Source organism: Oncorhynchus mykiss, chromosome 17 (genome assembly GCF_013265735.2).
Source record: "Oncorhynchus mykiss isolate Arlee chromosome 17, USDA_OmykA_1.1, whole genome shotgun sequence".
Lineage (NCBI taxonomy): Eukaryota > Metazoa > Chordata > Actinopteri > Salmoniformes > Salmonidae > Oncorhynchus > Oncorhynchus mykiss.
The window spans coordinates 83,810,758-83,837,835 of record NC_048581.1 but is presented as its reverse complement, the minus strand read 5'-3'; the positions used below and the strand labels follow the sequence as shown (position 1 = coordinate 83,837,835).

The 27,078-nt window shown below is 46.5% G+C and overlaps 1 protein-coding gene across 2 annotated transcripts; it reads right to left on the bottom strand.

The window, feature by feature from the left end:
* Positions 1 to 80: 80 nt before the first annotated feature.
* LOC110494743 lies at positions 81 to 27,078 on the bottom strand. Of its 2 annotated transcripts, XM_036950792.1 has the most exons (24): positions 26,657 to 27,078; positions 18,028 to 18,173; positions 17,833 to 17,925; positions 17,674 to 17,746; positions 17,268 to 17,359; positions 16,932 to 17,066; positions 16,591 to 16,721; positions 16,054 to 16,085; positions 15,775 to 15,880; positions 15,508 to 15,611; positions 13,575 to 13,678; positions 13,418 to 13,490; positions 13,071 to 13,339; positions 10,532 to 11,099; positions 9,969 to 10,282; positions 9,676 to 9,805; positions 7,875 to 8,578; positions 5,964 to 7,826; positions 5,661 to 5,783; positions 4,438 to 4,597; positions 4,084 to 4,192; positions 3,291 to 3,469; positions 2,480 to 2,635; positions 81 to 2,223 (listed from the first exon to the last, which is right to left on the bottom strand). In XM_036950792.1, the coding sequence occupies exons 1-24, from the start codon at positions 26,886 to 26,888 to the stop codon at positions 1,022 to 1,024; spliced, it is 7,098 nt and encodes a 2,365-aa protein (XP_036806687.1). In that variant the 5' UTR covers positions 26,889 to 27,078; the 3' UTR covers positions 81 to 1,021. The 2 variants fall into 2 exon arrangements, with proteins under 2 accessions (XP_036806687.1, XP_036806686.1); XM_036950791.1 differs by having other exon boundaries at positions 5,964 to 8,578; positions 26,657 to 27,077.

The following is a 27,078-nucleotide window of genomic DNA, read 5'->3' as shown; positions in this document are numbered from 1 at the left end:
AAGGGAAACTAAGGTCAATGTGTTAATGTCTGGATTAAGTCAGTCCTAGTAGAAATAGTTTGACAAAACAAAGCCATAGTTTTGACAAGCATGTTTTAATACAAACAAAGTTGTAAAAAATAACATTAAGATAAAAACCACTGGTTTTCTGTACAAGGCCAAATGGCTACAGTATACTTCTTTACAAAACCAAAAAAGGTACAAGGATATTAACTTAGGCCTAGATTCAATCAGATCAAGCGTAGCATAGTGGATGGTTTAGTGGTGTTGAAGGTCGAACTGAGGCATCAAATCGGTGAGCAGCTGCTCTTGCGATAATTGTCACTCAGCCACACCCGGCCCTCTCCCATTAGATGTTCAGAATGAGGAAGTGTGGGCTATATAGAAATAATCACGCTCTAATTGAACAATCCTGAAACTTAATATTGAGGGTTTCTATCTCCTAATGGAGGTGTAGACTACATCTCACATTCCACTGTTCAAACTTATAATGGGATTTCTCTTAATGCAACACCGTTCAGACAATGTCCACTGGGTATAATGCCAGGAGCTGCTAGTGGATTTGACAGCTCTGCTGTTCTACCGCCGAAACAACCGCTACGCAGATGTCGGCTAAAGGGGATCTGATTGAATACAGCCCCTAAACAAACAAGTAATAACAAAAAGTTTTCCTAGAAAATACAAATATAATTGTTTGGTTTGACAAGATCTGACAGGTTAGTGAGTAGTATCATCAGCAGGCAGCACCATCTGGAAGGGAAAAAAAGTTATTTCCTGTCAAGTAAAGCGCTTCTTTAGGATCATTAATTAAGATACACTAGTGGGGCCTGTTTGGGACAGGAGGGTTCAGTAAGAAATGCAATGTGTAGAACAGATTTGACTATCGGTCAAGTAGGTAGTCGTGCTAGTTGCTCTCTATCCATTGGGGCACAACAGAAAACAAAAATGGACGTCCCGGTATATCCTCAGTGTTTTCAGGTTGATACCTGCGGAACACAACTCTTGTTCACTCGGCCGTTCGTCACCGCTTCCAAGGGCCATTCCCACGCCCCTGGTTAGCAGTCTGGTTACTACCCCAGGGGTGATGAGGGTTCCCCATCAGTCGTGGAGGGAATGTGTGGCGCCCCAGCCCCATGTTCTGCTGCTGAAGGCCCCATAGACAGGACTCTGACCCCCCTGCCTGGCCCATCCTAGCCCAGCCAATGGCATTAGGCATCAATGGTCTAATACCCCCCCGTCCTGCAGGTCCTTCCAGCCTATTCAACATGGGCCTTTGGAATATGCTCATGCCATGGTTGTGCAGATTGAGGTTACTGTTAAGGAACAGTGTATTAGGCATGGGTAACAAGCCGTTTCTCTGCTGCTGTCTGGCTGCCTGTGCCAGTCTGTCTGTCGCTGCCGCTATGTAATCCCCACCACCAACTGGCCGGGGGGCTGCTGCCCTGGGACCTGGAGGACCAGGGAGGGGGCTGCTAGGGGCTTTGTCAGTCATTCCTCCTCCCCCCTGGAGGCTGAGTTTAGTGTTCTCCCCATGGGACCTTGGAGGCTCAGGGCCTGGGGGGTCGTTAGTGTTGCTGGGTGTGGCCCCCGACTCCCCATGGCCCTCAGTGACAATGCCAGCTAAAGGATCCCGGTGGCTGCTGAAAGCGTTCAGTCTGCCCTGGGAGCCACACAAAGACATGTCACTGGTAACCTCGGCACCAGCTGTTACACTCAGACCGAGCTTAGAGTGGAGTGAGGAGAGGGTAGCTTCTTTAGCCTGCCATGTGGGGGTCAGTCCCACTTCCTTCTGGATCCCAGCAGGGGACTGGCTGGAGCGGAGAGGGACAGGACCAAGGAGAGAGACAGGGGAAGGGGTGAAACTAGGAGTGAGGAGACCAGGGGTGAGGAAACCAACTCCAGAGTCCCCTAGACACCCTGGTGAGTCTGTACCCAGGCCAGGAATCCTTGGTCCTGGTGGGGACTCTGGTCTCTCCCCATCCACCTCTGGAGGTGCCATCTGTGAGCGAGCAGCCTTATCAGCCTTGAACTGAGAGATGGCCTCCTTCAGGGCCTGGAAGTTGAGCTCCATGGGTGTCCCCGCGTCAGGAACAAGCTGGTCGGGGAGGGATGGATGGAAGTCGTCCTCATTCAGCGGAGTGGACAGGCGGTCCACCAGGCGATCTGGGGAGGAGGGGGAGTCCAGAAGGATCGGTTCCTCCAGAACATGCTTTTCCTCTCGGACTGTGGATGGAAAATACAAAAGGTTAACAGTGTTATGGGTCAATTGGAATAAACATTGGGAAGGGCAGAATTGTTCTGTGCTCTAGAGATCCTGTTTAAATGCCTCGTTACCCTCAAACAATATGATCCTGTGATATCCTATTGGCCAATAGCATTGCCTGACCATGTCACCTGACCAGAACAAATTCTGGGCACTAGTTACAGACTATGGTCAGTGGAAAAACTCCTGTTCCTAAATATGACCCATATTAACTACCTGTAGTAGCTGCAGCTATGAGGTCTACTGAGGTAGACCGCTTGTCTCTGATGTCATGGAAACCAACCAGGCCACCGAAGTTGTGCATGATGTCGTTGATGTTGGCGATGACGATGCCAGTACTGGAGTAGTGGGGGAACATCTCGAAGTGGCTCTCTGGAACAGCAAAACAAAGAGAAGCGCTAGTTTAGCGTGTGTGTTACCCGTGAGGAAGATGATGTGTCGTTGCTGAATGTGCTGTGCCTGCAGCTTGATCAAAGTCTAGGTTGTGTGTGTTACCCGTGAGGAAGATGATGTGTCGTTGCTGAATGTGCTGTGCCTGCAGCTTGATCAAAGTCTAGGTTGTGTGTGTTACCCGTGAGGAAGATGATGTGTCGTTGCTGAATGTACTGTGCCGGCAGCTTGATCAAAGTCTAGGTTGTGTGTGTTACCCGTGAGGAAGATGATGTGTCGTTGCTGAATGTACTGTGCCTGCAGCTTGATCAAAGTCTAGGTTGTGTGTGTTACCCGTGAGGAAGATGATGTGTCGTTGCTGAATGTACTGTGCCTGCAGCTTGATCAAAGTCTAGGTTGTGTGTGTTACCCGTGAGGAAGATGATGTGTCGTTGCTGAATGTACTGTGCCTGCAGCTTGATCAAAGTCTAGGTTGTGTGTGTTACCCGTGAGGAAGATGATGTGTCGTTGCTGAATGTACTGTGCCTGCAGCTTGATCAAAGTCTAGGTTGTGTGTGTTACCCGTGAGGAAGATGATGTGTCGTTGCTGAATGTGCTGTGCCTGCAGCTTGATCAAAGTCTAGGTTGTGTGTGTTACCCGTGAGGAAGATGATGTGTCGTTGCTGAATGTGCTGTGCCTGCAGCTTGAGGAGACAGTCCAGGTCGGGGGCGGGGCGAGATGGAGCGTCACACTCATGGTATGGCAGGAACTCCACAATGTTTTTCTTCTGGTACGTGGTCAGCAGGTTCAAGATCTTCCTGGCTTCACTTTTAAACCTGATGGGGACAGAGATGAGGAGAATGAGTTTAATAAAACCTGAGAAGTTAAAAAACAAATCCCAATTTTTCCCTGCCACTTTGAACAGAATTTCTACTTATTGCATTTAAGGCCAATCAGCAGTTGAAACAAAGTGTCCCCCCGCCACTGTTTAGGGAAAAAGCCGAGGGATGGGCCTGGAGAAACGTTATCACTCAAATTCATGGATGTTCAGACCTCAACATGGTTGTTTTAACCAGGCTGAGGCTACCCAGTTTGCATTTATTTTGTTTACAAAAATTGAAGTAAAATCAAACGTATATTTTAGGTTCTGACGGGGGTACGTCAGTTGAACTAAGCTCATACGACATTTAAGTTATATTCTTCCAAGAATCAACGGGTAGATATAATTCATTTAGAAGTCCAAAAATGTATGCCGTAACTGCAGATTGCCCCAGTCATTCTGGATAAGTCCTCTGCTTAATGACTAACGTCAAATGTAGTTCAATCTTAGTTTGGAGTTTTTGCACATACTAGTATCACCAACGCAACAAAGACCTTCCAGTTTGTTCATAATATAAATGATTTTATGCTGGAGCTATTGAACGTTGACCATTTTGAAAAGCATCAGTACCTGGACTGTTCCTTGAGTTTCTTCTGGGTCTTCCAGTGGACCCGCCACCTCCACACGCTCTCTGCTGAGTTCTGTTGGTCCAGGAACATCAGAATCACCCGCAGACGCTCTACAACAACATGTCACTCAGTTACACAATGTAAAACCCCCCCTGCTGGTCAACAATAAAACAACAGGCGGTTGGGGCCATGCACCAGTCCCAGACACACGTTGTGCTCAATGTCTACCCAAAAGCATTAGTGCAAGCCTGCTGTTTTCTGACTCTCCTTAACCTTTGTGGTTTTCTTCATGTTATTATGCTGCTGTTGAGCCGCTGTTGTCCCAACAGCTGTCCCACTAAAACTCAAGACTCACCGTGAGTGATGTAGTCAGGGTTGAGGACAAACTCGTCTGAGACAACGAATCCCCCAGAGACAAACAGCTCGTTGTAGGTGTGGTTCTTCACATCTTCCAGACTGTCTACTCCAGCGAAGATCACCGACGGCTGCCTCTTCAACCGCACCAGCGCCGGGATCTGACCAACATGATTAACACAACACCACCTTATTAGAGCGGAACGGCCTTGACACTTTATTAGGAACACCTTAGAGCCGTTACTGATGTTACGACCTGCCTGATGTTACGACCTGCCGTTACTAATGTTACGACCTGCCGTTACTAATGTTACGACCTGCCGTTACTAATGTTACGACCTGCCGTTACTAATGTTACGACCTGCCGTTACTAATGTTACGACCTGCCGTTACTAATGTTACGACCTGCCGTTACTAATGTGACGACCTGCCGTTACTAATGTGACGACCTGCCGTTACTAATGTTACGACCTGCCGTTACTAATGTTACGACCTGCCGTTACTAATGTGACGACCTGCCGTTACTAATGTTACGACCTGCCGTTACTAATGTGACGACCTGCCGTTACTAATGTTACGACCTGACTGATGTTACGACCTGCCTGATGTTACGACCTGCCGTTACTAATGTTACGACCTGCCGTTACTAATGTTACGACCTGCCGTTACTAATGTTACGACCTGCCGTTACTAATGTGACGACCTGCCGTTACTAATGTTACGACCTGACTGATGTTACGACCTGATGTTATGACCTGCCGTTACTGATGTTACGACCTGCCGTTACTAATGTTACGACCTGACTGATGTTACGACCTGCCGTTACTGATGTTACGACCTGATGTTATGACCTGCCGTTACTAATGTTACGACCTGACTGATGTTACGACCTGCCGTTACTGATGTTACGACCTGATGTTATGACCTGCCGTTACTGATGTTATGACCTGCCGTTACTGATGTTACGACCTGCCGTTACTAATGTTACGACCTGACTGATGTTACGACCTGCCGTTACTGATGTTACGACCTGATGTTACGACCTGCCGTTACTGATGATATGACCTGGCAATGGCAGAACAGTAGGTCAACTTTCATTACACTAAAGATGCCAAGCATGTTAGTTACCAGGTCCACGTTCAGAAAGGCACAATGTTGTGTGATGTATATTACGGATATATTTCATAGAAATATCATGATATATTTAATATTACTGTAGTGTACCTTGTGAATGTGCGCTGCAATGTCCTTGTTCTGGATGAGAACCATTAGTTTGTCCATCCGGTTCTCTCTCTCCAGGAAACTCACAGGACTGCGTTCTACGTTACCCAACCTCTGGAGGTACTCCTAGTGGGATGAGAGAGAGAAACAAGGTCAGTTTCACACATTGACACTACTACAATACATACACACCAAGCGCTCTCTCCATGGTTAAATGTGTATTTATAAAGCTCACCCCAGACACCATTCAATCATTAAAATGTATTTCTAAAGCTCTTTTTACATGATCAGTTGCTTTACAATAACCTTGATGTGGTGGGAGACCTCCCTCTCCTGTGTGTGGATGTAGAACTGGACAGAGTTCTTCTGGACATCCTTTATAATCTCCACCAGGTTACTGAACAACTCAGGCTTCAGCTGGCTGATCAGACTACTGATGGCTGAAGGGGAGGCGGGACCTGGCCCTGGGGCAGGCTCTACCACTGGCCCGACCGCCCCTGACAAACTGCCAATCATCTGAGTGCGAGGAGGAGGTGGGGCCGCCACGGTGGCTGCTGAAACCGGCTGATCCACCATTACGACATCGTCTTTTGCTTCAAACATGGCACTTGTTTGCGGCGTGAACTCTGCTCGTAGCCCTCGGACATCCAAGTCGGTGTTCTGTGTTGTTGTTGTCCAATTATTTGCTTTTGACATATCACTTGGCTTGCAGGTTCCCAGTCTCCCGCCTGAGTCAGGGTTCTGTGTTGAAGTTGTCCATTGACTGTCCAGTGGTTGGAGGGACAGGGGGGCTAGACTGGAGCTGAGTTGCGGTAGTCCCATCTGTGTCTGTGGTGGGTTGTGGTAGAGAGTAGGAGAATAGGCCGTGCCGGGAAACGATGAAGAGGGAATCATTGTGCTATTATTATTAAAATGAGACACAGGTAGAGAACTGTAAGAGTTTGAGCTATCAGGACCAGGGGCAAACAGGCCAGGAGAGTGACGACTTGGGACAGACTGAGACACAGCAAGGCTAAGACCAGGACCAGGAGAGAGGCGGTGGCTGGGGACAGACTGAGACACAGCAAGGCCAGGAGCAGGGGCAGGAGAGATGCGGTGGCTGGGGACAGACTGAGACACAGCAAGGCCAGGAGCAGGGGCAGGAGAGAGGCGCTGGCTGGGGACAGACTGTGACACAGCAAGGCCAGGAGTAGGGGCAGGAGAGAGGCGCTGGCTGGGGACAGACTGTGACACAGCAAGGCCAGGAGTAGGGGCAGGAGAGAGGTGGTGGCTGGGGACAGACTTAGACACAGCAAGGCCAGGAGTAGGGGCAGGAGAGAGGCGGTGGCTGGGGACAGACTGAGACACAGCAAGGCTAAGGCCAGGAGCAGGAGAGAGGCGGTGGCTGGGGACAGACTGAGACACAGGGCCACAGAAAGAATGGTTCCAGTATGTAGTGGTTGGAGGAGAGTGGTTAGCATGGTGGCGGTTAGTGATAGATGAGACCAGGGCAGGGTGGGTGGCTAACGTGCTGGGAATCCATTGGTCCTGTACGTTTATGATGGTGCCCATGCGGTCTCGGAGCGAGGTGACGTAGGCCTGCATGGGAGGGGACGAGTTGTAGAAGGAGACGTACTCCGAGAAGTGCAGGAGCGGATGCACCGGGAGCTGCTGTGAAGCATTCTGGGTATGGAGGAGCGATGAGCTGTAGTGGACACTCTCTCTGAGCAGGAGGATCTGCATCTCTGTGGAGAAGTCACTGAACTGCTGGTCCAGGATACTTTCCACTCTGGTCAGAACGGGTCTCTGGACAGGAGGATTTTGAATGGGAGGAGGATTCTGGATGGGAGGAATGGAGGAGGGTGGTCTGGGTGACACCTGCCCTGTCTGTTTCAACTCTGTCTCCACATGTTCGTTCTCTTCCTCCACTAATTCCCCTTCCTCCAGCTGCTCTTCCACCCCATCTAGCACTTCCATCAGGTCTTCCTCCTCCTTCTCATCTCCCTCCTCCACTTCCTCCGTCACCGGTTCCTCATCTACCACTTCTATCACATCTTCCTCCTCCATCACCTGTTCCTCTACCTCTTTAACCTCCTCCTCCTGTTCAACCTCTATTGTGTTTGGGTCTTCAGCTGCCACAACAGTTAGTATATATTTTCCTGTACTGCCTTCAGCTTGTTCCTGACCAGCCTCTATGGGGCTAGTATGGGTTGGTTCTTCAGCTTGTTCCTGACTAGCCTCTATGGGGCTAGTATGGGTTGGTTCTTCAGCTTGTTCCTGACTAGCCTCTATGGGGTTAGTATGGGTTGGTTCTTCAGCTTGTTCCTGACCAGCCTCTATGGGGTTAGTATGGGTTGGTTCTTCAGCTTGTTCCTGACTAGCCTCTATGGGGCTAGTATGGGTTGGTTCTTCAGCTTGTTCCTGACCAGCCTCTATGGGGTTAGTATGGGTTGGTTCTTCAGCTGGCCCTGGCTCAGGGGAGGGGCTGCTGCTTTTCTCTGGGAGGCTGGTGCTCACTGGAGTAACAGGGACCAGAAGGAGGCTCTGGTTTGTCTCGTCTGTGGTTGTCTTTTCGTTGTTGGTTATTTCTGTGGGGTCACAGGGGGTTTCAGCTAATTGCTCATCATCCTCTATGGGACTGGGGTAGGGACTGGAGCAGGGACTGGGGTAGGGACTGGGGTAGGGACTGGGGTAGGGACTGGGACAGGGACTGGGCTCTGGGGGCTCCTCTAGGGGAGGACTGGGGCTAGGCTCTGGGTGCTCCTCTAGGGGAGGACTGGGGCTAGGCTCTGGGGGCTCCTCTAGGGTAGGGGTGACGTTTCTTTCCCTTCGCTCCGGAACACAGCGGGGGTAGATGCTGGTTGCCATGGGGACCTGGGGTACGAAGCGCGGGTCCTGAGGGTTGTCCTTCTCTCTCTGGCAGTACCTCTTCCACTTCAGCCCTACACAGGAGGAAAATGTATTAGTAAATATCATAATAGTGTCACATATCAGCTTCTCCTCACAGAAATGTAAACAAGTATTTCTTTATACATATACAAAATAAATGCCCCCCCCCATCTTAAGTCTTCCTGGAATTTCCTTATTGTGGTACGTGAGTGATGGTGCAGGGAAAGTAGGATAGTCAGATTCACTGCTAGCTACTGCTCCTCACAGGTAGCCTATGGAAGAGTAACTGCACCAGCGGCCCATCAGGCGGCCCATCTAGATATAGCCTAGACCTCCGATCTTCACTTGAGTGCTCAGAAAAAGGATCTAATACTGACTTTATTTGAGAGAAAAAAATCCAACAAAACCTTTGAGTTTGAATTTACTTTCTGTATCTATAGATAGCTAACGCCAGAGTCTTATGGAGTTTGAATTCAAAATATCCCAAAATAGTATTTTGACTGACTTCGTATAATTTTATGGCAGCCTACTCTGTAGTTTGTTGCTATAATAATGTCAGTGGTGTAGCCTATATGACAATCACATTTGGCAACATACTATTTGTAATATAGGCCTAATGAGCTTAACACTTATTTTCAATCAAACAAAATCTAAAATCTGTCGCTATTATAGGCCATTTGATAGGCTGCAATAAACGCAGACAAAGGTTGAGCCGATGCCCAGATTGGTTGGGAAGGTCATCGAGCATGTGGCAAAAGAGGAAGCGGTCGAGGGCAATCACCGGACCTCCCTTTCCTCCGAAGAGGTCGACCTTTTGTAAGTGATGTCACGTGAACCTGGTATCTCGAAGCAGAGCTGGTCTGAGGCTTGCCTATATAGAGCTGCCATGATCCCATACTGTACATGCCCGAGAGAAACACCAATTCTGTTCTACATAGCATACGCTGCGTGTACAAAACATTAGGAACACCTTCCTAATATTGAGTTGCACCCCCTTTTGCCCTCAGAACAGCCTCAATTGTTGTATCTCCACACGTGACAGGCTTGGATGTAGAGGGGCCTGGGGAAGGGCTGCACATTGCAAGACTCTGGAGTAATGCTCACCCCCCCCGTCAGGCGATACAGAGGGAACATGATAGTCCATCCTTACCTGTAATGGGGATGAGGACCCATGGAATCTGCTCCTCCCCCTGACAGTGCGAGTGCGATCTCCTGGGCGTTTCACCATTGGAACTGGGGCTGAAGCCTTCCAGACTGCTCATACTGCCTGCTGCCTGCTCCTACAGAGAGACGCATGATAATACAATGTCATGTACACATAGGACACACCCATATTGCACTTGGATTTACAGTAATTGAATTCATACCGATAGCTCCTAAGTAGTTAAGTAATTGGAAGCATATCCTCTTTGAAGTGATGCTAATGCCAGATGAGTTCAGTACCTCCAAGTAGTCAGCCTTGTCCTGCAGGCCCCCAGAAGGTCGTTTCCTCAGGTCAATGTCCTGATTGGGCGGCAGACCCAGCTTGATCATCCTATCAAACAGCAGAGCTTCCGTTTGCTCCGCCCCCTCTCTTGACCCTCCTCCTCTGCCCTCAGAACTCTGTGGCTGTTGCCCTGCAGCATTCTTCAGGCTGGTTAACATTTTCAGTAACTTGACTGCAGCCTCTGATCCGTCTCTCCTCAGGTCCACGTCTTTCAGACCCACACTGTGGAGCATCAGAGAGGACAGACAGGACGGGTTCTGGCCCCCTTCAGCTAGAGGGAGGAAGTGAGAGAACAGAAGATAGATTGGGATCAACTCAAGATGTAATGTATCAGTTTTGGTAGGAGTCAGGAAGTTGTCCACCTGAGAGCCTAGATCGACGAGAAGTTGGATATCAACTTCAACTTATGATTTAATTATGACCTGTCAAGGGAAAACTCTGGGACCCATGTTATCCCAAAGACAGTGCCACAGTATTGAAACAATTCCAAGGCACCACCCCTCAGTAAGGCCTACCATACCTGGTCTGCTGTCCACTCCACCCCTCTCCTGTGAGGCCTTTTTCAGGTACTTCAGAGTCCTCTCTGCAGTCTCCCTCTCCAGCTTCCTCTTCAGCCCACGGGGGTCCAACAGGCCTGCCCCCTCCTTCGCTCCTCCCTGCGCCTCTCCCCTCTTCCTCACATCCCCCTCTGCATTCTTCCGACACTTCAGTATCAAGTTGATCAGCTCCTTCACCTTCTGAGGGTTGGAGTCAGTGCGAGACTGAAACGGAGAGAGGTTAACCTGGACCGCCGGAGGCTGGGCAGCAGTGGGACCATTAGGCTTGACCTTTGACCCTACCACTGGCTTGTCCCCGCTGGCCCTACTACCACCCTCACAATCAGTCACAGGGCTGATGTCATCAGGCACGACACAGTAACTCTCCATCATCTCCTTAGCTCGGACCACGGGCATGGTGTAGAGGTTAGGGCTGTAGACGTAGGAGCGCAGGTAGCCCTCCATGTTGAGCTTGTGGTGTTTTGGAGCCGGGAACAGCTTCCCTCGGTCATCCAGCTTGGTGTCGTACTCAGTCATGGGAACGTGGCGGAGCTAGAGAGGAGAGATGATGCAGTACTTTACCATCTGCTTGCATGGAAAATCACTAGCTCCAGGTCATACAGAAAGGTTGACAGTATAACAGACCCAATAGATCATCAATAACATGCACCTTATGGCTGTCTTTGGACGATATGGGGAAAACTTTGACTCCAGACAGAAATCTAGTCAAAACAAATATATTTAAGGAAGCACCAGTGAATCGGTCTATTAAATAAACAGTGGTCAAATGAAGCAGTTGCTAAGCTACAAGACTGTTTTTCTAGCACAGACTGGAATATGTTCTGGGATTCCTCCGAAGGCTTTGAGGAGTACACCACATCAGTCACTGGCTTAATCAATAAGTGCATCGATGACGTCGTCTGTACAGTGACTGTACATACATCCCCCAACCAGAAGCCACTCAGGCAACATCCGCACTGAGTTAATGGGTAGAGATGCCGCTTTCAAGGAGCCTTCCGACGAACCATCAAACAGGCGAAGCGTCAATACAGGAATAAGATCACATCGTACTACACCAGCTCCGACGCTCGTAGGATGTGGAACTACAAAAGGAAGCACAGCCGAGAGCTGCCCAGTGACATGAGCCTACCAGACGAGCTAAATAACTTATATGCTTGCTTCGAGGCAAGTAACACTGAAACATGCATGAGAGCACCAGCTGTTCCGGACGACTGTGTGATCACGCTCTCTGCTTCCGATGTGAGTAAGACCTTTAAACAGGTCAGACGGATTTCCAGTACGTGTACTCCAAGCATGCGCTGACCAACTGGCAAGTGTCTTCACTGACATTTTCATCCTCTCACTGTCAGAGTCTGTAATACCAACGTTACAAGCAGACCACCATAGTCCCTGTGCCTACAATAGTCCCTGTGCCCAAGAACACTAAGGTAACCTGCCTAAATGACTACCGACCCGTAGCACTCACGTCTACTCACGTCTATGGCACTCCACACTGCCCTTTCACACCTGGACAAAAGGAACACCTATGTGAGAATGCTATTCATTGACTACAGCTCAGCGCTCAACACCATAGTGCCCTCAAAGCTAATCACTAAGCTAAGGACCCAGAGACCTGACCGCGTGGTGCAAGGACAACAACCTCTCCCTCAACGTGATCGAGACAAAGGAGATGATTGTGGACTACAGGAAACGGAGGACCAAGCACCCCCATTCTCATCAACGGAGCTGTAGTGGAGCAGGTTGAGAGCTTCAAGATCCTTGGCGTCAACATCCCCAACAAACTAACATGGTCCAAGCACACCAAGACAGTCGTGAAGAGGGCACAACAAAACCTATTCCCCCTCAGGAGACTGAAAAGATTTGGCATGGGTCCTCAGATCCTTCAAATGTTTTACAGCTGCACCATTGAGAGCATCCTGACTGGTTGCATCACAGGCTGGTGTAGAAACTGTTCAGCCTCCTGTTCAGCCTCTAATAACTCTACCTACATGTACATAATTACCTCAACGCCGGTGCCCCCTGTACATTGACTCTGTACCGGTACCCCCTGTATATATCCTTGCTATTGTTATTTACTGCTGCTCTTTAATTATTGGTTTTTCTTACTTTTTGTGTGTTGGTATTTTCTTAACTGCATTGTTGGTTAAGGGCTTGTAAGTAAGCATTTCACTGTATTCGGCACATGTGTGGTATATGGCCAATATACCATGTTCCTGGATCCCACCCTTAGCCGTGGTATATTGACCATATACCACAAACCCCCGAGGTGCCTTATTGCTGTTATAAACTGGTTACCAATGTAATTAGAGCAGTAAAAATACATGTTTTGTCATACCCGTGGTATGCGGTCTGCTATACCATAGCTGTCAGCCAATCAGCATTCAGCGCTCGAACCACCCAGTTTATAATGTTCAAAATACCACGGGTTTCAGCCAATCAGCATCCAGGACGCAAACTACCTGGTTTATAATAGCATATCATTATCATGTCACACATTTATACCTTTCCATCGTGAAGTCCACTTAGGTAGTCCCTGGCCTGGTGCTCGACCCCGGCCGAGAGGTCAGCAGGCGGGTTGCAGCGCACCTTGACCAGGGCATGATGCAGAGCCGGGACAAAGCTTTTAAGCTGGGGCATCACAGTGTCATGGGAAAATGACGACTGCAAAGGCTCCTGGGTAGCTGGACAATTTGTACTGTATTTTGCCACATCCCTCGACTCTTGAAAAACAAAGAGTGCTTGAAGGCCTCTTTTCCACCCATCTCTTCTTTCTGGAAAAACACAATCATTACTAGAGCAATTACATTCTTCACAGTTTTAGCACATAAGACTTTATACTCTTGACCTACCAGTTGGAGCAGCCATCTGAACTGAAGACAGGAGGAAGAGGAATCCTTTGTCAGCCAACGCGTGGACAAGCACCTGCACATGGAACAGGTGTTAGAACAGCCCGGGAGCAAAAGCCTGCAATCCCAGTGGCTCTCCAGGAGGAGGTGCTGGACCTACCAGTCTCTGTGTCTCCAGGCCTTGTAGCAGTGCTGCCAGACAGTCACCTGACTTGCTCTTGTCCACTACCTCCAGCAGACTGCAGTAGGTTCCATTCTTCAACACTACAATACCAACACAGACATTACAGAAAAGACATTAGAAGCCCTGTGAATAGTAGTGGGTCTTCTTCAAAATTGCTGGTTGGTTATGGCAGGAACAGCTGGGTATTCAAGACACATAAATTCCATTGTGAAATCTAAAACGCACAATTAGAAAGACAGCCGGTACCGATGTTGTACAACATGGGGCGGCAGGTAGCCTAGTGGTTAGAGCGTTGGACAAGTAACCGAAAGGTTGCAAGATCGAATCCCAGAGTCTTTCTAATTGTGCGGTTTATATTTCACAATGGAATTTTCATGCGTCTTGAATACTCTGCTATATTGGTAACAAGGTACAAATCAGTCGTTCTGCCCCTGAACAAGGCAGTTAACCCACTGTTACTAGGCCATCATTGAAAATAACAATTTGTTCTTAACAATAAAAGGAAAAATAAATAAATAAAACATGGAAGCATAGATCAGTTTGCACTAACTTGTCACTAAACATAATGTACACTACTGGTCAGAAGTTTGGGGTCACTTAGAAATGTCCCTGTTTTCCACGAAATGAGTTGCAAAATGAATAGGAAATATAGTCAAGACATTGACAAAGTTATAAATAAATGATTTTTTATTTAAATAAGTGTCTTTCAAACTTTGCTTTCGTCAAAGAATCCACCATTTGCAGCAACTACAGCCTAGCAGACCTTTGGCATTCTAGTTGTCAATTTGTTGAGGTAATCTGAAGAGATTTCACCCCATGCTTCCTGAAGCACCTCCCACAAGTTGGATTGGTCTGATGGTCACAAACCATACGGTCAAGCTGCTCCCACAATAGCGTTGAGATCCTGTGACTGTGCTCTCCACTCCATTATAAACAGAATACCAGCTGACTGCTTCTTCCCTAAATAGTTTGTGCATAGTTTGGAGCTGTGCTTTGGGTCATTGTCCTATTGTAGGAGGAAATTGGCTCCAATTAAGCGCCGTCCACAGGGTATGGCATGGCGTTGCAAAGTGCCTTCCTTCTTCAAGTTCCTTTTACCCTGTCCAAATCTCCCACTTATCACCAAAGCACTCCCAGACCATCACATTGCCTCCACCATGCTTAACAGATGGCGTCAAGCACTCCTCCAGCATCTTTTCATTTTTTCTGCGTCTCACAAATGTTCTTCTTGTGATCCGAACTCCTCAAACTTAGAGGTTTTTCCCGATCTTTCTCTGTCCAGTGTCTGTGTTCTTTTTCTTTTATTGGCCAGTCTGAGATAAGGCTTTTTCTTTTCAACTCTGCCTAGAAGGCCAGCATCCCAGAGCCGCCTCTTCACTGTTGACGTTGAGACTGGTGTTTTGCGGGTACTATTTAATGAAGCTGTAGTTGAGGACTTTGAGGCGCCTGTTTCTCAAACTAGACACTAATGTACTTGTCCTCTTGCTCAGTTGTGCACCAGAGCCTCCCACTCCTCTTTCTATTCTGGTTAGAAACAGTTTGCGCTGTTCTGTGAAGGGAGGAGTAGACAGTGTTGTACGAGATCTTCAGTTTCTTGGCAATTCCTCGCATGGAATAGCCTTCATTTCTCAGATCAAGAATAGACTGACGAGTTTCAGAAGAAAGTTCTTTTGTTTCTGGCCATTTTGAGCCTGTAATCAAATGCACAAATGCTCCAGATACTCAACTAGTCTAAAGAAGGCCAGTTTTACTGCTTCTTTAAATCAGCACAACGGTTGTCAAAAACAAGGACATTTCTAAGTGACCCTAAACTTTTGAACGGCAGCGTGCATATTACTTGACCTCCAGCACCTGCTTAAAACCAGCGTGTGTGTGTGTGTGTGTGTGTGTGTGTGTGTGTAATGTGTACCTTCGTGGCTGCCTGCGTACAGGTTCCAGGAGAACAAAGCCGAGGGTATCATCTGATTCACCTGGTCTATACGCATCACCAGACCCAGCTCCAGCTTCTCAGGCCTAGAAACAGACACACAAAGACACAGGTTCATTTACTAACATTCAATCCTCTTCACGTGGCCATCTGTAGATGTAATGCGGCTGAAAAACAAACATTTAAAATAGATAATGACTTCATTATCAAGTTGACACTGATTTGTAAAAAGGAGGTCACATGACTCACAGTTTGAAAGGCAGGAAGGGGGGTGAGAAGGAGCAGAAAGAGACCTGGGACACTGCTCTACCCTCATTCACCAGCTCTCCACTCCACACTGTGTATTTACTCCTGCCTGTAGACAAAGAGACATGACAGTCATACAGCCACCAACAAATAACACACACAATGACTGGACTGACTCAATTAAGTCGCTCTGGATAAGAGCACTGCTCAGTGACTACAACTTAAACAACCCTCTGTATTTTTTGAGTTGTTCTTTAATTAATCTGAAAAGATATGGATTACCTGTACTTCCTTCAGACGTTTGGCTGTTTGACCTGATAGCGAAAGAAAACAACAATTTACCTAACATTGTCACATATACACCTGTATTAGGCCACAGCCTGTCATTTCCAACGGGAACACATGAGTCATAGTGGGCAGAACAAGCAAGGAGGTGGGCAGAGCCTGGTACGAGCTAGTGAGATCCTATTGGCCCATTCTAGCATGCAGCTACATATTTACGTTAGGGAACGCCTACTCTGAAGTGCGCGTTTGCAATAACTCAATTTGCCTTTAAACTCCTTGTAAATAACGCTATTTTTAAAAAACTTTGGCAAAGGGTAAAGTCTACAAAACTGAATCCACTCTGTTCATAACAGAGTTGGAGATCAAATGTTTCATCGATGAGAACATTTTCAGAACGTCGGCCAAAATCCATCTCCTCCCACTGCGCTTCCTCTCACGACCATATTTGGTAGTGAGTGGAAACGCCAAGCGGATGCTTCACATTCATACATCTAGTGAAATATCTGTCTCATTGTTCTATCTGTGCTGGAGTACCTCAGGGGAGCTATGGGCTTGGCTTGAAGAGGAGCATCTTTGCCTTTGAACTGGAAAGAGACCACTGCATAGGGACACACGTGTCTCGGCCGAGACTTCAGCTCATCAAAGTCATACTCATAGAAGTATTGCTGTGGGGGGGAAAGAGTAGACAAACAGGACAGAATGGGACTTCCAGTATGACGACTTAAACACAGGAAACTTTAATGCCGCACTTGCATATTCAGTTTGATTTGACAGATGTTTCTGTTTTCCAAACAAACAGTATCAGTAAGTAATCGGTGTAACACATCTACTGAGCCCCGTCCTCTAAACACAATGTTGTTAGTACCAGTATTTACCTGAGTAAGCTCGTACGCTCTATAGGAGGTGAGAGATGTCACTTTGCTGGCGTTCTTGGAGAAATGGCTGTCAAACTTGGGCGTGGGGTCCAGAAGGTTCTTTGACATGTTCTCATAGATGCTCTTCACTTTACCCTGTGTGTGTGTGTGTGTGTGTGTGTGTGTGTGTGTGTGTGTGTGTGTGTGTGTGTGTGTGTGTGTGTGTGTGTGTGTGTGTGTGTGTGTGTGTGAGAGAGAGAGAACGTTCATTTATATGTTCAAAATTACCTTGAATTTTCCCTGACCACGTAAGGACGAGAACTTTTGAGAAAAACAACCAATGGTAGTTTTTGTTACCTTGATGACCTTGAATATGATGATCTCTCCCATGACTCCAGGGTTAAAAGGATTGATCTGCAGTAGGTCTGAGTTTTTAGACAGATAAACACCTGAAAGACACAACAGAAACAATTTAGTCTTAATCCTCCTTATAACCGTTTTACCACAGATGGAACAATGAGACATATTTCACTGGATGTATAAATGTGAAAGGTGAGAGGAAGCCCATTGGCCGGCAGTGGGAGAAGATGGTCTCTTAGTTATAAAAATCTTTGGTTTTACTATCCCCAAAAAATGTAAAATGTTCTACAATTAGCCTCACTTCAGTTTAGAAATATCTGTATAACACAAAACTTCAATAACTACATGTTCCAACACTTCGTCAGGTTTAAATAGTCCAAAAGTGGAGGGACAACGACCTTACCCTTGGAGGGGTTCCCCAGAGCTGTGATCCAGCTGTGCCCCACAAGCAGGCCCTTCTCACAGATCCATGGCAGCTATAACCAGGGGTATAACAGTATTATTAGACATATTATGTATACTAAATCATACATAGAAATGTGTAAATGCCATAGGTTCTTACCTTGGTGGTGTCAGCCATCAGGAAACAATGGGTCTCCTCCAGTTCCTTCTCCGTCCTCCCATCCTGCTTCAGCTCTCTCCTTTTCTCTACAAACTGTCAATCAAACAATGATTAAAAAAAATGTGAAAAAAATATCTGCGCTGCAGATTAAATGGCATTTCTGGGTGACGTCAGCCGGCCTAAAGCATTGCTTACGTCCTTCTCCAGCAGCTCACTGTGGACCAGTCTTGGCTTGGTGTACATGAACATCCCGTTGGAGCTGGCTTCTCTGTAGTTGGATGACAGGATGGTCAAGATGTCTTCAAACTCCCGGGACTCTGACGACACATACTGAAACAAGGCTGTTAGAGACAAGAGACAATCAGGTTGGTCAGTTCAACAGTCTGTCTATCCCAATCACAATGTATTTGTCCCGTGACAAAATAATGCAGAAATCTAGAATCAAGCACTAAATAATTAAGAAATCTAGAATCAAGCACTAAATAATTCAGAAATCTAGAATCAAGCACTAAATAATTCAGACATCTAGAATCAAGCACTAAATAGTGTCCCACACATACAGTGGGGCAAAAAAGTATTTAGTCAGCTACCAATTGTGCAAGTTCTCCCACTTAAAAAGATGAGAGGCCTGTCATTTTCATCATCAACTATGACAGACAAAATGAGAAGAAAAACATCCAGAAAATCACATTGTAGGATTTTTTATGAATTTATTTGCAAATTATGGTGGAAAATAAGTATTTGGTCACCTACAAACAAGCAAGATTTCTGGCTCTCACAGACCTGTAACTTCTGGCTCCTCTGTCCTCCACTCGTTACCTGTATTAATGGCACCTGTTTGAACTTATCAGTATAAAAGACACCTGTCCATAACCTCAAACAGTCACACTCCAAACTCCACTATGGCCAAGACCAAAGAGCTGTCAAAGGACACCAGAAACAAAATTGTAGACCTGCACCAGGCTGGGAAGACTGAATCTGCAATAGGTAAGCAGCTTGGTTTGAAGAAATCAACTGTGGGAGCAATTAGGAAATGGAAGACATACAAGACCACTGATAATCTCCCTCGATCTGGGGCTCCACGCAAGATCTCACCCCGTGGGGTCAAAATTATCACAAAAACGGTGGGCAAAAATCCCAGAACCACAAGGGGGGACTTAGTGAATGACCTGCAGAGAGCTGGGACCAAAGTAACAAAGCCTACCATCAGCAACACACTACGCCGCCAGGGACTCAAATCCTGCAGTGCCAGACGTGTCCCCCAGCTTAAGCCAGTACATGTCCAGGCCCGTCTGAAGTATGCTAGACAGCATTTGGATGATCCAGAAGAAGATTGGGAGAATGTCATATGGTCAGATGAAACCAAAATATAACTTTTTGGTAAAAACTCAACTCGTCGTGTTTGGAGGACAAAGAATGCTGAGTTGCATCCAAAGAACACCATACCTACTGTGAAGCATGGGGGTGGAAACATAATGCTTTGGGGCTGTTTTTCTGCGAAGGGACCAGGACGACTGATCCGTGTAAAGGAAAGAATGAATGGGGCCATGTATCGTGAGATTTTGAGTGAAAACCTCCTTCCATCAGCAAGGGCATTGAAGATGAAACGTGGCTGGTTCTTTCAGCATGACAATGATTCCAAACACACCGCCCAGGCAACGAAGGAGTGGCTTCGTAAGAAGCATTTCAAGGTCCTGGAGTGGCCTAGCTAGTCTCCAGATCTCAACCCCGTAGAAAATCTTTGGAGGGAGTTGAAAGTCCGTGTTGCCCAGCAACAGCCCCAAAACATCACTGCTCTAGAGGAGATCTGCATGGAGGAGTGGGCCAAAATACCAGCAACAGTGTGTGAAAACCTTGTGAAGACTTACAGAAAACGTTTGTCATTGCCAACAAAGGGTATATAAATGTATTGAGATAAACTTTTGTTATTGACCAAAAACTTATTTTCCACCATAATTTTCAAATAAATTCATAAAAAAATCCTACAATGTGATTTTCAGGATATTTCTTTCTCGTTTTGTCTGTCATAGTTGAAGTGTACCTAACATTGCAGGCCTCTCATCTTTTTAAGTGGGAGAACTTGCACAATTGGTGGCTGACTAAATACTTTTTTGCCCCACTGTACATACACAGGGGTTGGAAAAACATTTTTTTTGCCACTTGTCCTTTCGACAAGGACGGGAGATATTTTTAAATTAGGCTGTTCTAGGAATGTATTTTAAAGTTGTCAGAATGACATGACCAATGTTGAATAGAGGGGATTCCCCTCTATTCAACAGTGTCAGTAATTTCTCAGCTCCCAATATTGGGCTCTGGAAAGCAGCGTTTTTTCATCAGTTGCGTGTCACCATTTGCGGTTACGCCGATGGAAAGTTTAGAAAATCAGACATGACAATTATATTAATACATGATAATGGCTAAATAGTTAACTACCGAGAACTAGCCGGCAGGGGTGCAACTTTCACTGGGGACATTAGCATTTTTGTCATCCCCCAGTTTTAGCATTGGAATATGATACAAAACAAGGCAACGGTGTGCTTCAGGACCCTGCGGACGCCTCCGAGAGGTTGGGTAGACTGTTGAGTGTTTACCCGACTGGATTTTAAAAAATTGTTACGTCCCTCCCACTTCTAAAACCAAAGTTGCGCCCCTGCAATCCAGCATACACAATATGTGTTGAATTGGCTATCTAGTTAGTAGCCCTATCTAATCTCTCTCCCTCCTCTGGCCCACTCACGTTTGCACACAAGCAGCTGAATGCACACACCATGATTTTTCCAGGAATATCATGACTGTACGAAGCCTGTTTGCTGACCAAAAATGTGGTTTAACTTTGCAAATAATTCACTAATTAACAAGTAATATCAACAAATGTGTGCAGGCGGCTAATAGCGTGACACGGAGACTCAGATTTTTCATTTAAAGATGGCCAAACAAAAACCAATGATTGCAAAGTGAAACAAACCATACAACTCTATGTTTACTTGGAAGAACAGTGCAGCTGTTCAACACTATCATCCCAGAAACCCCTAGACCCACTACAATTTGCATACCGCCCCAATAGATCCACAGATGACGCAATCTCTATTGCACTCCACACTGCCTTTTCCCACCTGGACAAAAGGAACACCTACGTGAAAATGCTGTTCATTGACTACAGTTCAGCGTTCAACAGCATAGTGCCCTCAAAGCTCATCAATAAGCTAAGGACCCTGAGACTAAACACCTCCCTCTGCAACTGGATCCTGGACTTCCTAACGAGCCGCCCCCACGTGGTAAGGGTAGGTAACAACACATCCGCCACGCTGATCCTCAACACAGGGGCCCCTCAGGGGTGCGTGCTCAGCCCCCTTCTGTACTCCCTGTTCCCTCATGACTGCACGGCCAGGCACAACTCCAACACCATCATCACATTTGCTGATGACAACAGTGGTAGGCCTGATCACCGACAACAACAAGACAGCCTATTGGGAGGTCAGAGACCTGGCTGTGTGGTGCCAGGACTATGATTGTGGACTACAGGAAAGAGGACCGAGCACACCCCCATTCTCATCGACGGGGCTGCAGTGCAGCAGGTTGAGACCTTCAAGTTCCTTGGTGTCCATACTACCAACAAACTAACATGGTCCAAACACACCAAGACAGTAGTGAAGAGAGCACAACAAAACCTATTCCCGCTCAGGGACTGAAAAGATTTGGCCTGGGTCCTCACATCCTCAAAAGGTTCTATAGCTGCACCATGGTTGCATCACTGCCTGGTGTGGCAACTGCTCTGCCTCCCACCGCAAGGCACTACAGAGGGTAGTGCGAGCGGCCCAGTACATCCTGGGGCCAAGCTTCCTGCCATTCAGGACCTCTATACCAGGCAGTGTCAGAGGAAGGCGCTGAAAATTGTCAAAGACTCCAGCCACCCTTGTCATAGAGACTGTTCTCTCTGCTACCACACGGCAAGCGGTACCGGAGCGCCAAATCCAAGAGGCTTCTAAACAGCTTCTACCCCCCCAAGCCATAAGACTCCTAAACATCTAGTCAAATGGCTACCCAGACTATTCACATCCTCTCCACACCACTGCCACTCTGTTATTATCTACGCATAGTAACTTTAATGAACTCTACCCTTTAATTACTTGTATCTCTTATTCTGATTCATATTATTTGAAACTGCACTGTCGGTTAGGGGCTCATAAGTAAGCATTTCACTGTTAGGTCTACACCTGTTGTATTCGGTGCATGTGACTAATAACATTTTATTTGAAATTGTGATAGTTCATAGAATGATAAAGCCTTCACTTTCAAATCACAAAATAATTTCACAAATGCAAAATATACACTTACTGTAGGCTGTTTCAACCTGCTTTAATACAGTTGCAGCGGACAGTATTTTTCAGTTACAACACGTTCCCGACTTCCTTCTTCCAATACACACACAGGTGTTCGGAGCACGATTGGCTAATTAGCACGCGTTCCCTCTGTTTTCTGTCTGTCTTCATCCAATGACTTATAATGCATTTGGAAAGTATAACGAGCCATAGACTTTTTCTACATTTTGTTACTTTACAGCCTTATTCCTCATTCAACTTTGCTCTGTTCACCGTTCCCTCGATCCCGACTAGTCTCCCAGGCCCTGCCGCTGAAACATATCCCCACAGCAAGATGCTGCCACCACCATACTTCACCGTAGGGATGGTGCCAGGTTTCCTACAGACATGATGCTGGAGGAAACCTGGCTTCTCTTGATTTCATCAGACCAGAGAATCTTGTTTCTCATGGTCTGAGTCCTTTAGGTGCCTTTTGGCAAACTAAGCGGGCTCTCATATAAACGCTCCCTGAAACACTTCAGTGAGCAGGCCTTTCTAATCGACCTGGCCGGGGTATCCTGGAAGGATATTGATCTCATCCCGTCAGTAGAGGATGCCTGGATATTTTTTTTAAATGCCTTCCTAACCATCTTAAATAAACATAACAATTTAGAACCAGGAACAGTTATAGCCCTTGGTTCTCCCCAGACCTGACTGCCCTTAACCAACACAAAAACATCCTATGGTGTTCTGCATTAGCATCGAACAGCCCCCGTGATATGCAGCTGTTCAGGGAAGCTAGAAACCATTATACACAGGCAGTTAGAAAAGCCAAGGCTAGCTTTTTCAAGCAGAAATTTGCTTCCTGCAACACTAACTCAAAAAAGTTCTGGGACACTGTAAAGTCCATGGAGAATAAGAACACCTCCTCCCAGCTGCCCACTGCACTGAAGATAGGAAACACTGTCACCACTGATAAATCCACCATAATTGAGAATTTCAATAAGCATTTTTCTACGGCTGGCCATGCTTTCCACCTGGCTACTCCTACCCCTGTCAACAGCACTGCACCCCCAACAGCAACTCACCCAAGCCTTCCCCATTTCTCCTTCTCCCAAATCCATTCAGCTGATGTTCTGAAAGAGCTGCAAAATCTGGACCCCTACAAATATGCCGGGCTAGACAATCTGGACCCTTTCTTTCTAAAATGATCTGCCGAAATTGTTGCCACCCCTATTACTAGCCTGTTCAACCTCTCTTTCGTGTCGTCTGAGATTCCCAAAGATTGGAAAGCAGCTGCGGTCATCCCCCTCTTCAAAGGGGGGGACACTCTTGACCCAAACTGCTACAGACCTATATCTATCCTACCATGCCTTTCTAAGGTCTTCGAAAGCCAAGTCAACAAACAGATTACCGACCATTTAGAATCTCACCATACCTTCTCTGCTATGCAATCTGGTTTCAGAGCTGGTCATGGGTGCACCTCAGCCACGCTCAAGGTCCTAAACAATATCTTAACCGCCATCGATAAGAAACATTACTGTGCAGCCGTATTCATTGATCTGGCCAAGGCTTTCGACTCTGTCAATCACCACATCCTCGTCGGCAGACTCGACAGCCTTGGTTTCTCAAATGATTGCTTTGCCTGGTTCACCAACTACTTCTCTGATAGAGTTCAGTGTGTCAAATCGGAGGGTCTGTTGTCCGGACCTCTGGCAGTCTCTATGGGGGTGCCACAGGGTTCAATTCTTGGACCGACTCTCTTCTCTGTATACATCAATGAGGTCGCTCTTGCTGCTGGTGAGTCTCTGATCCACCTCTACGCAGACGACACCATTCTGTATACTTCCGGCCCTTCTTTGGACACTGTGTTAACAACCCTCCAGGCAAGCTTCAATGCCATACAACTCTCCTTCCGTGGCCTCCAATTGCTCTTAAATACAAGTAAAACTAAATGCATGCTCTTCAACTGATCGCTACCTGCACCTACCCGCCTGTCCAACATCACTACTCTGGACGGCTCTGACTTAGAATACGTGGACAACTACAAATACTTAGGTGTCTGGTTAGACTGTAAACTCTCCTTCCAGACCCATATCAAACATCTCCAATCCAAAGTTAAATCTAGAATTGGCTTCCTATTTCGCAACAAAGCATCCTTCACTCATGCTGCCAAACATACCCTTGTAAAACTGACCATCCTACCAATCCTCGACTTTGGCGATGTCATTTACAAAATAGCCTCCAATACCCTACTCAACAAATGGATGCAGTCTATCACAGTGCAATCCGTTTTGTCACCAAAGCCCCATATACTACCCACCATTGCGACCTGTACGCTCTCGTTGGCTGGCCCTCGCTTCATACTCGTCGCCAAACCCACTGGCTCCATGTCATCTACAAGACCCTGCTAGGTAAAGTCCCCCCTTATCTCAGCTCGCTGGTCACCATAGCATCTCCCACCTGTAGCACACGCTCCAGCAGGTATATCTCTCTAGTCACCCCCAAAACCAATTCTTTCTTTGGCCGCCTCTCCTTCCAGTTCTCTGCTGCCAATGACTGGAACGAACTACAAAAATCTCTGAAACTGGAAACACTTATCTCCCTCACTAGCTTTAAGCACCAACTGTCAGAGCAGATCACAGATTACTGCACCTGTACATAGCCCACCTATAATTTAGCCCAAACAACTACCTCTTTCCCAACTGTATTTAATGTATTTATTTATTTTGCTCCTTTGCACCCCATTATTTTTATTTCTACTTTGCACATTCTTCCATTGCAAAACTACCATTCCAGTGTTTTACTTGCTATATTGTATTTACCTTGCCACCATGGCCTTTTTTGCCTTTACCTCCCTTCTCACCTCATTTGCTCACATTGTATATAGACTTGTTTATACTGTATTATTGACTGTATGTTTGTTTTACTCCATGTGTAACTCTGTCGAACTGCTTTGCTTTATCTTGGCCAGGTCGCAATTGTAAATGAGAACTTGTTCTCAACTTGCCTACCTGGTTAAATAAAGGTAAAATAAAATAAATAAATAAATTACTGAGGAGTGGCTTCTGTCTGGCCACTTTACCATACAGGCCTGATTGGTGGAGTGCTGCAGAGATGGTTGTCCTTCTGGAATGTTCTCCCATCTCCACAGAGGAACTCCGGAGCTCTGTCAGAGTGACCATTGGGTTCTTGGCCACCTCCCTGATAAAGCCCTTTCTCCCCTGATTGCTCAGTTTGGGCGGGCGGCTAGCACTAGGAAGAGTCTTGGTGATTTCAAACGTCTTCGATTTAAGAATGATGGAGGCCACTGTGTTCGTGGGGACCTTCAATGCTGCAGACATTTTTTGGTACCCTTCCCCAGAGCTGTCCCTTGACACAATCCTGTCTCGGAGCTCTACGGACAATTCCTTTGACCTCATGGCTTGGTTTTTGCTCTGAAATGTACTTTCAACTGTTGGACCTTATATAGACAGGTGTGTGCATTACCAAATCATGTCCAATCAATATAATTTACCACAGGTGGACTCCAATCATCTCAAGGATGATCAATGGAAACAGGATGCACCCGAGCTCAATTTCAAGTTTCATAGCAAAGGGTCTGAAAACTTATGTAAATAAGGTATTTCTGTTGTTTTTTTTATAGATTTGCAAAATGTTCTAAATCTGTTTTAGCTTTGTCATTATGGGGTATTGTGTGTAGATTGAGGAAAACAAATATTTTAATTAATTTTATAATAAAAACAGTAACGTAACAAATGTGGATAAAGTCAAGGGGTCTGAATAATCTTCCGAGTGTAACGGAACAAAGATTATCAAGGGCTAAAAATTGCCCAGCAATAAAAACACACCCAGAGTACACTTTTCAGAGTAACAAATCAAATCTATATTATTCTGGTCCAACAATTTTTTTTCTATCAATAACATACAAAACACTACGACATACTGACTAATTGGGTCTCGAGAAATGGCACCGCTACCTCTAAATTGTGTCCTGTAGAACTGGTTGTCTCGGACTTGTTCCCTGTATTTAGGATCCAAAGTCATTTCTGTTTGGAAGGGTATGTAACGACAACCAGGGACCGTGGGTGTGTCCAAACAAAGACTACTAGCGTGCTAACGTTACCTGCTGAAACGGTGTGTAAGATGTAGGCTAACAGCATGCACATTTCACACAAGACCTCTAACTAACACAACTCTCATGTAGTGCCCACCACCACTCTACACTCCAATGGCTACCTAGCCAAAGTAGCTACCTGACCGGGTAAACTGTGTCAATTTCAGGTGCAATAAAAGCAGGTGACCTTAGCGAAGAACATGCTAAGTTAACAAGCTAGCGTTACCCTCTAGTTATTTGCTGAACGGTGTCAAATTCAATGATCAGACAGATGGAATACAGTTTGTTTACAACTAGCTAGCTAGCTTAGCTACCAGCTAGCATGCAGTAACGTTAGCATTATTTAAATGTGGGAAAACATCAGCTAGCTAGCATATACGGCGAATTTAGCTATTGAGAAAGTAGCTACCTCTCTTTTCTTTGTTCTTTCTCGGTATTTGAAAGTTCAAGCGGTCCCCCGCCTTTGGAATATATTGCGTAGAAGACACTCCAGTTCTCGGTCTAGTCTCGGTACCAACAGCTTGCTCGGTACCAGAATGCTCGCCATCTTGACTTGGTGTAACGTAAGTCTCGGGTGGGATGTAATATTTCACTGAGCTGTATTTCGATGCAGGGACGCTGCCACCACTGTGGCTCTCCATCTTAGATAAACACTTATTTGACCAAAAAAAATGCAATAGACACTGATCTTTCTTGTTAAATCGGCTGAGAGTGTTTTTTCCCCACACACTCAGAGCACAGACACTCCAAACACATCTCCGCCATGCTGCTTCACTGACGTTTTCGACGCACGGATTGCCTCGCTCCCCCCAACACCACCGCTGACGCTGC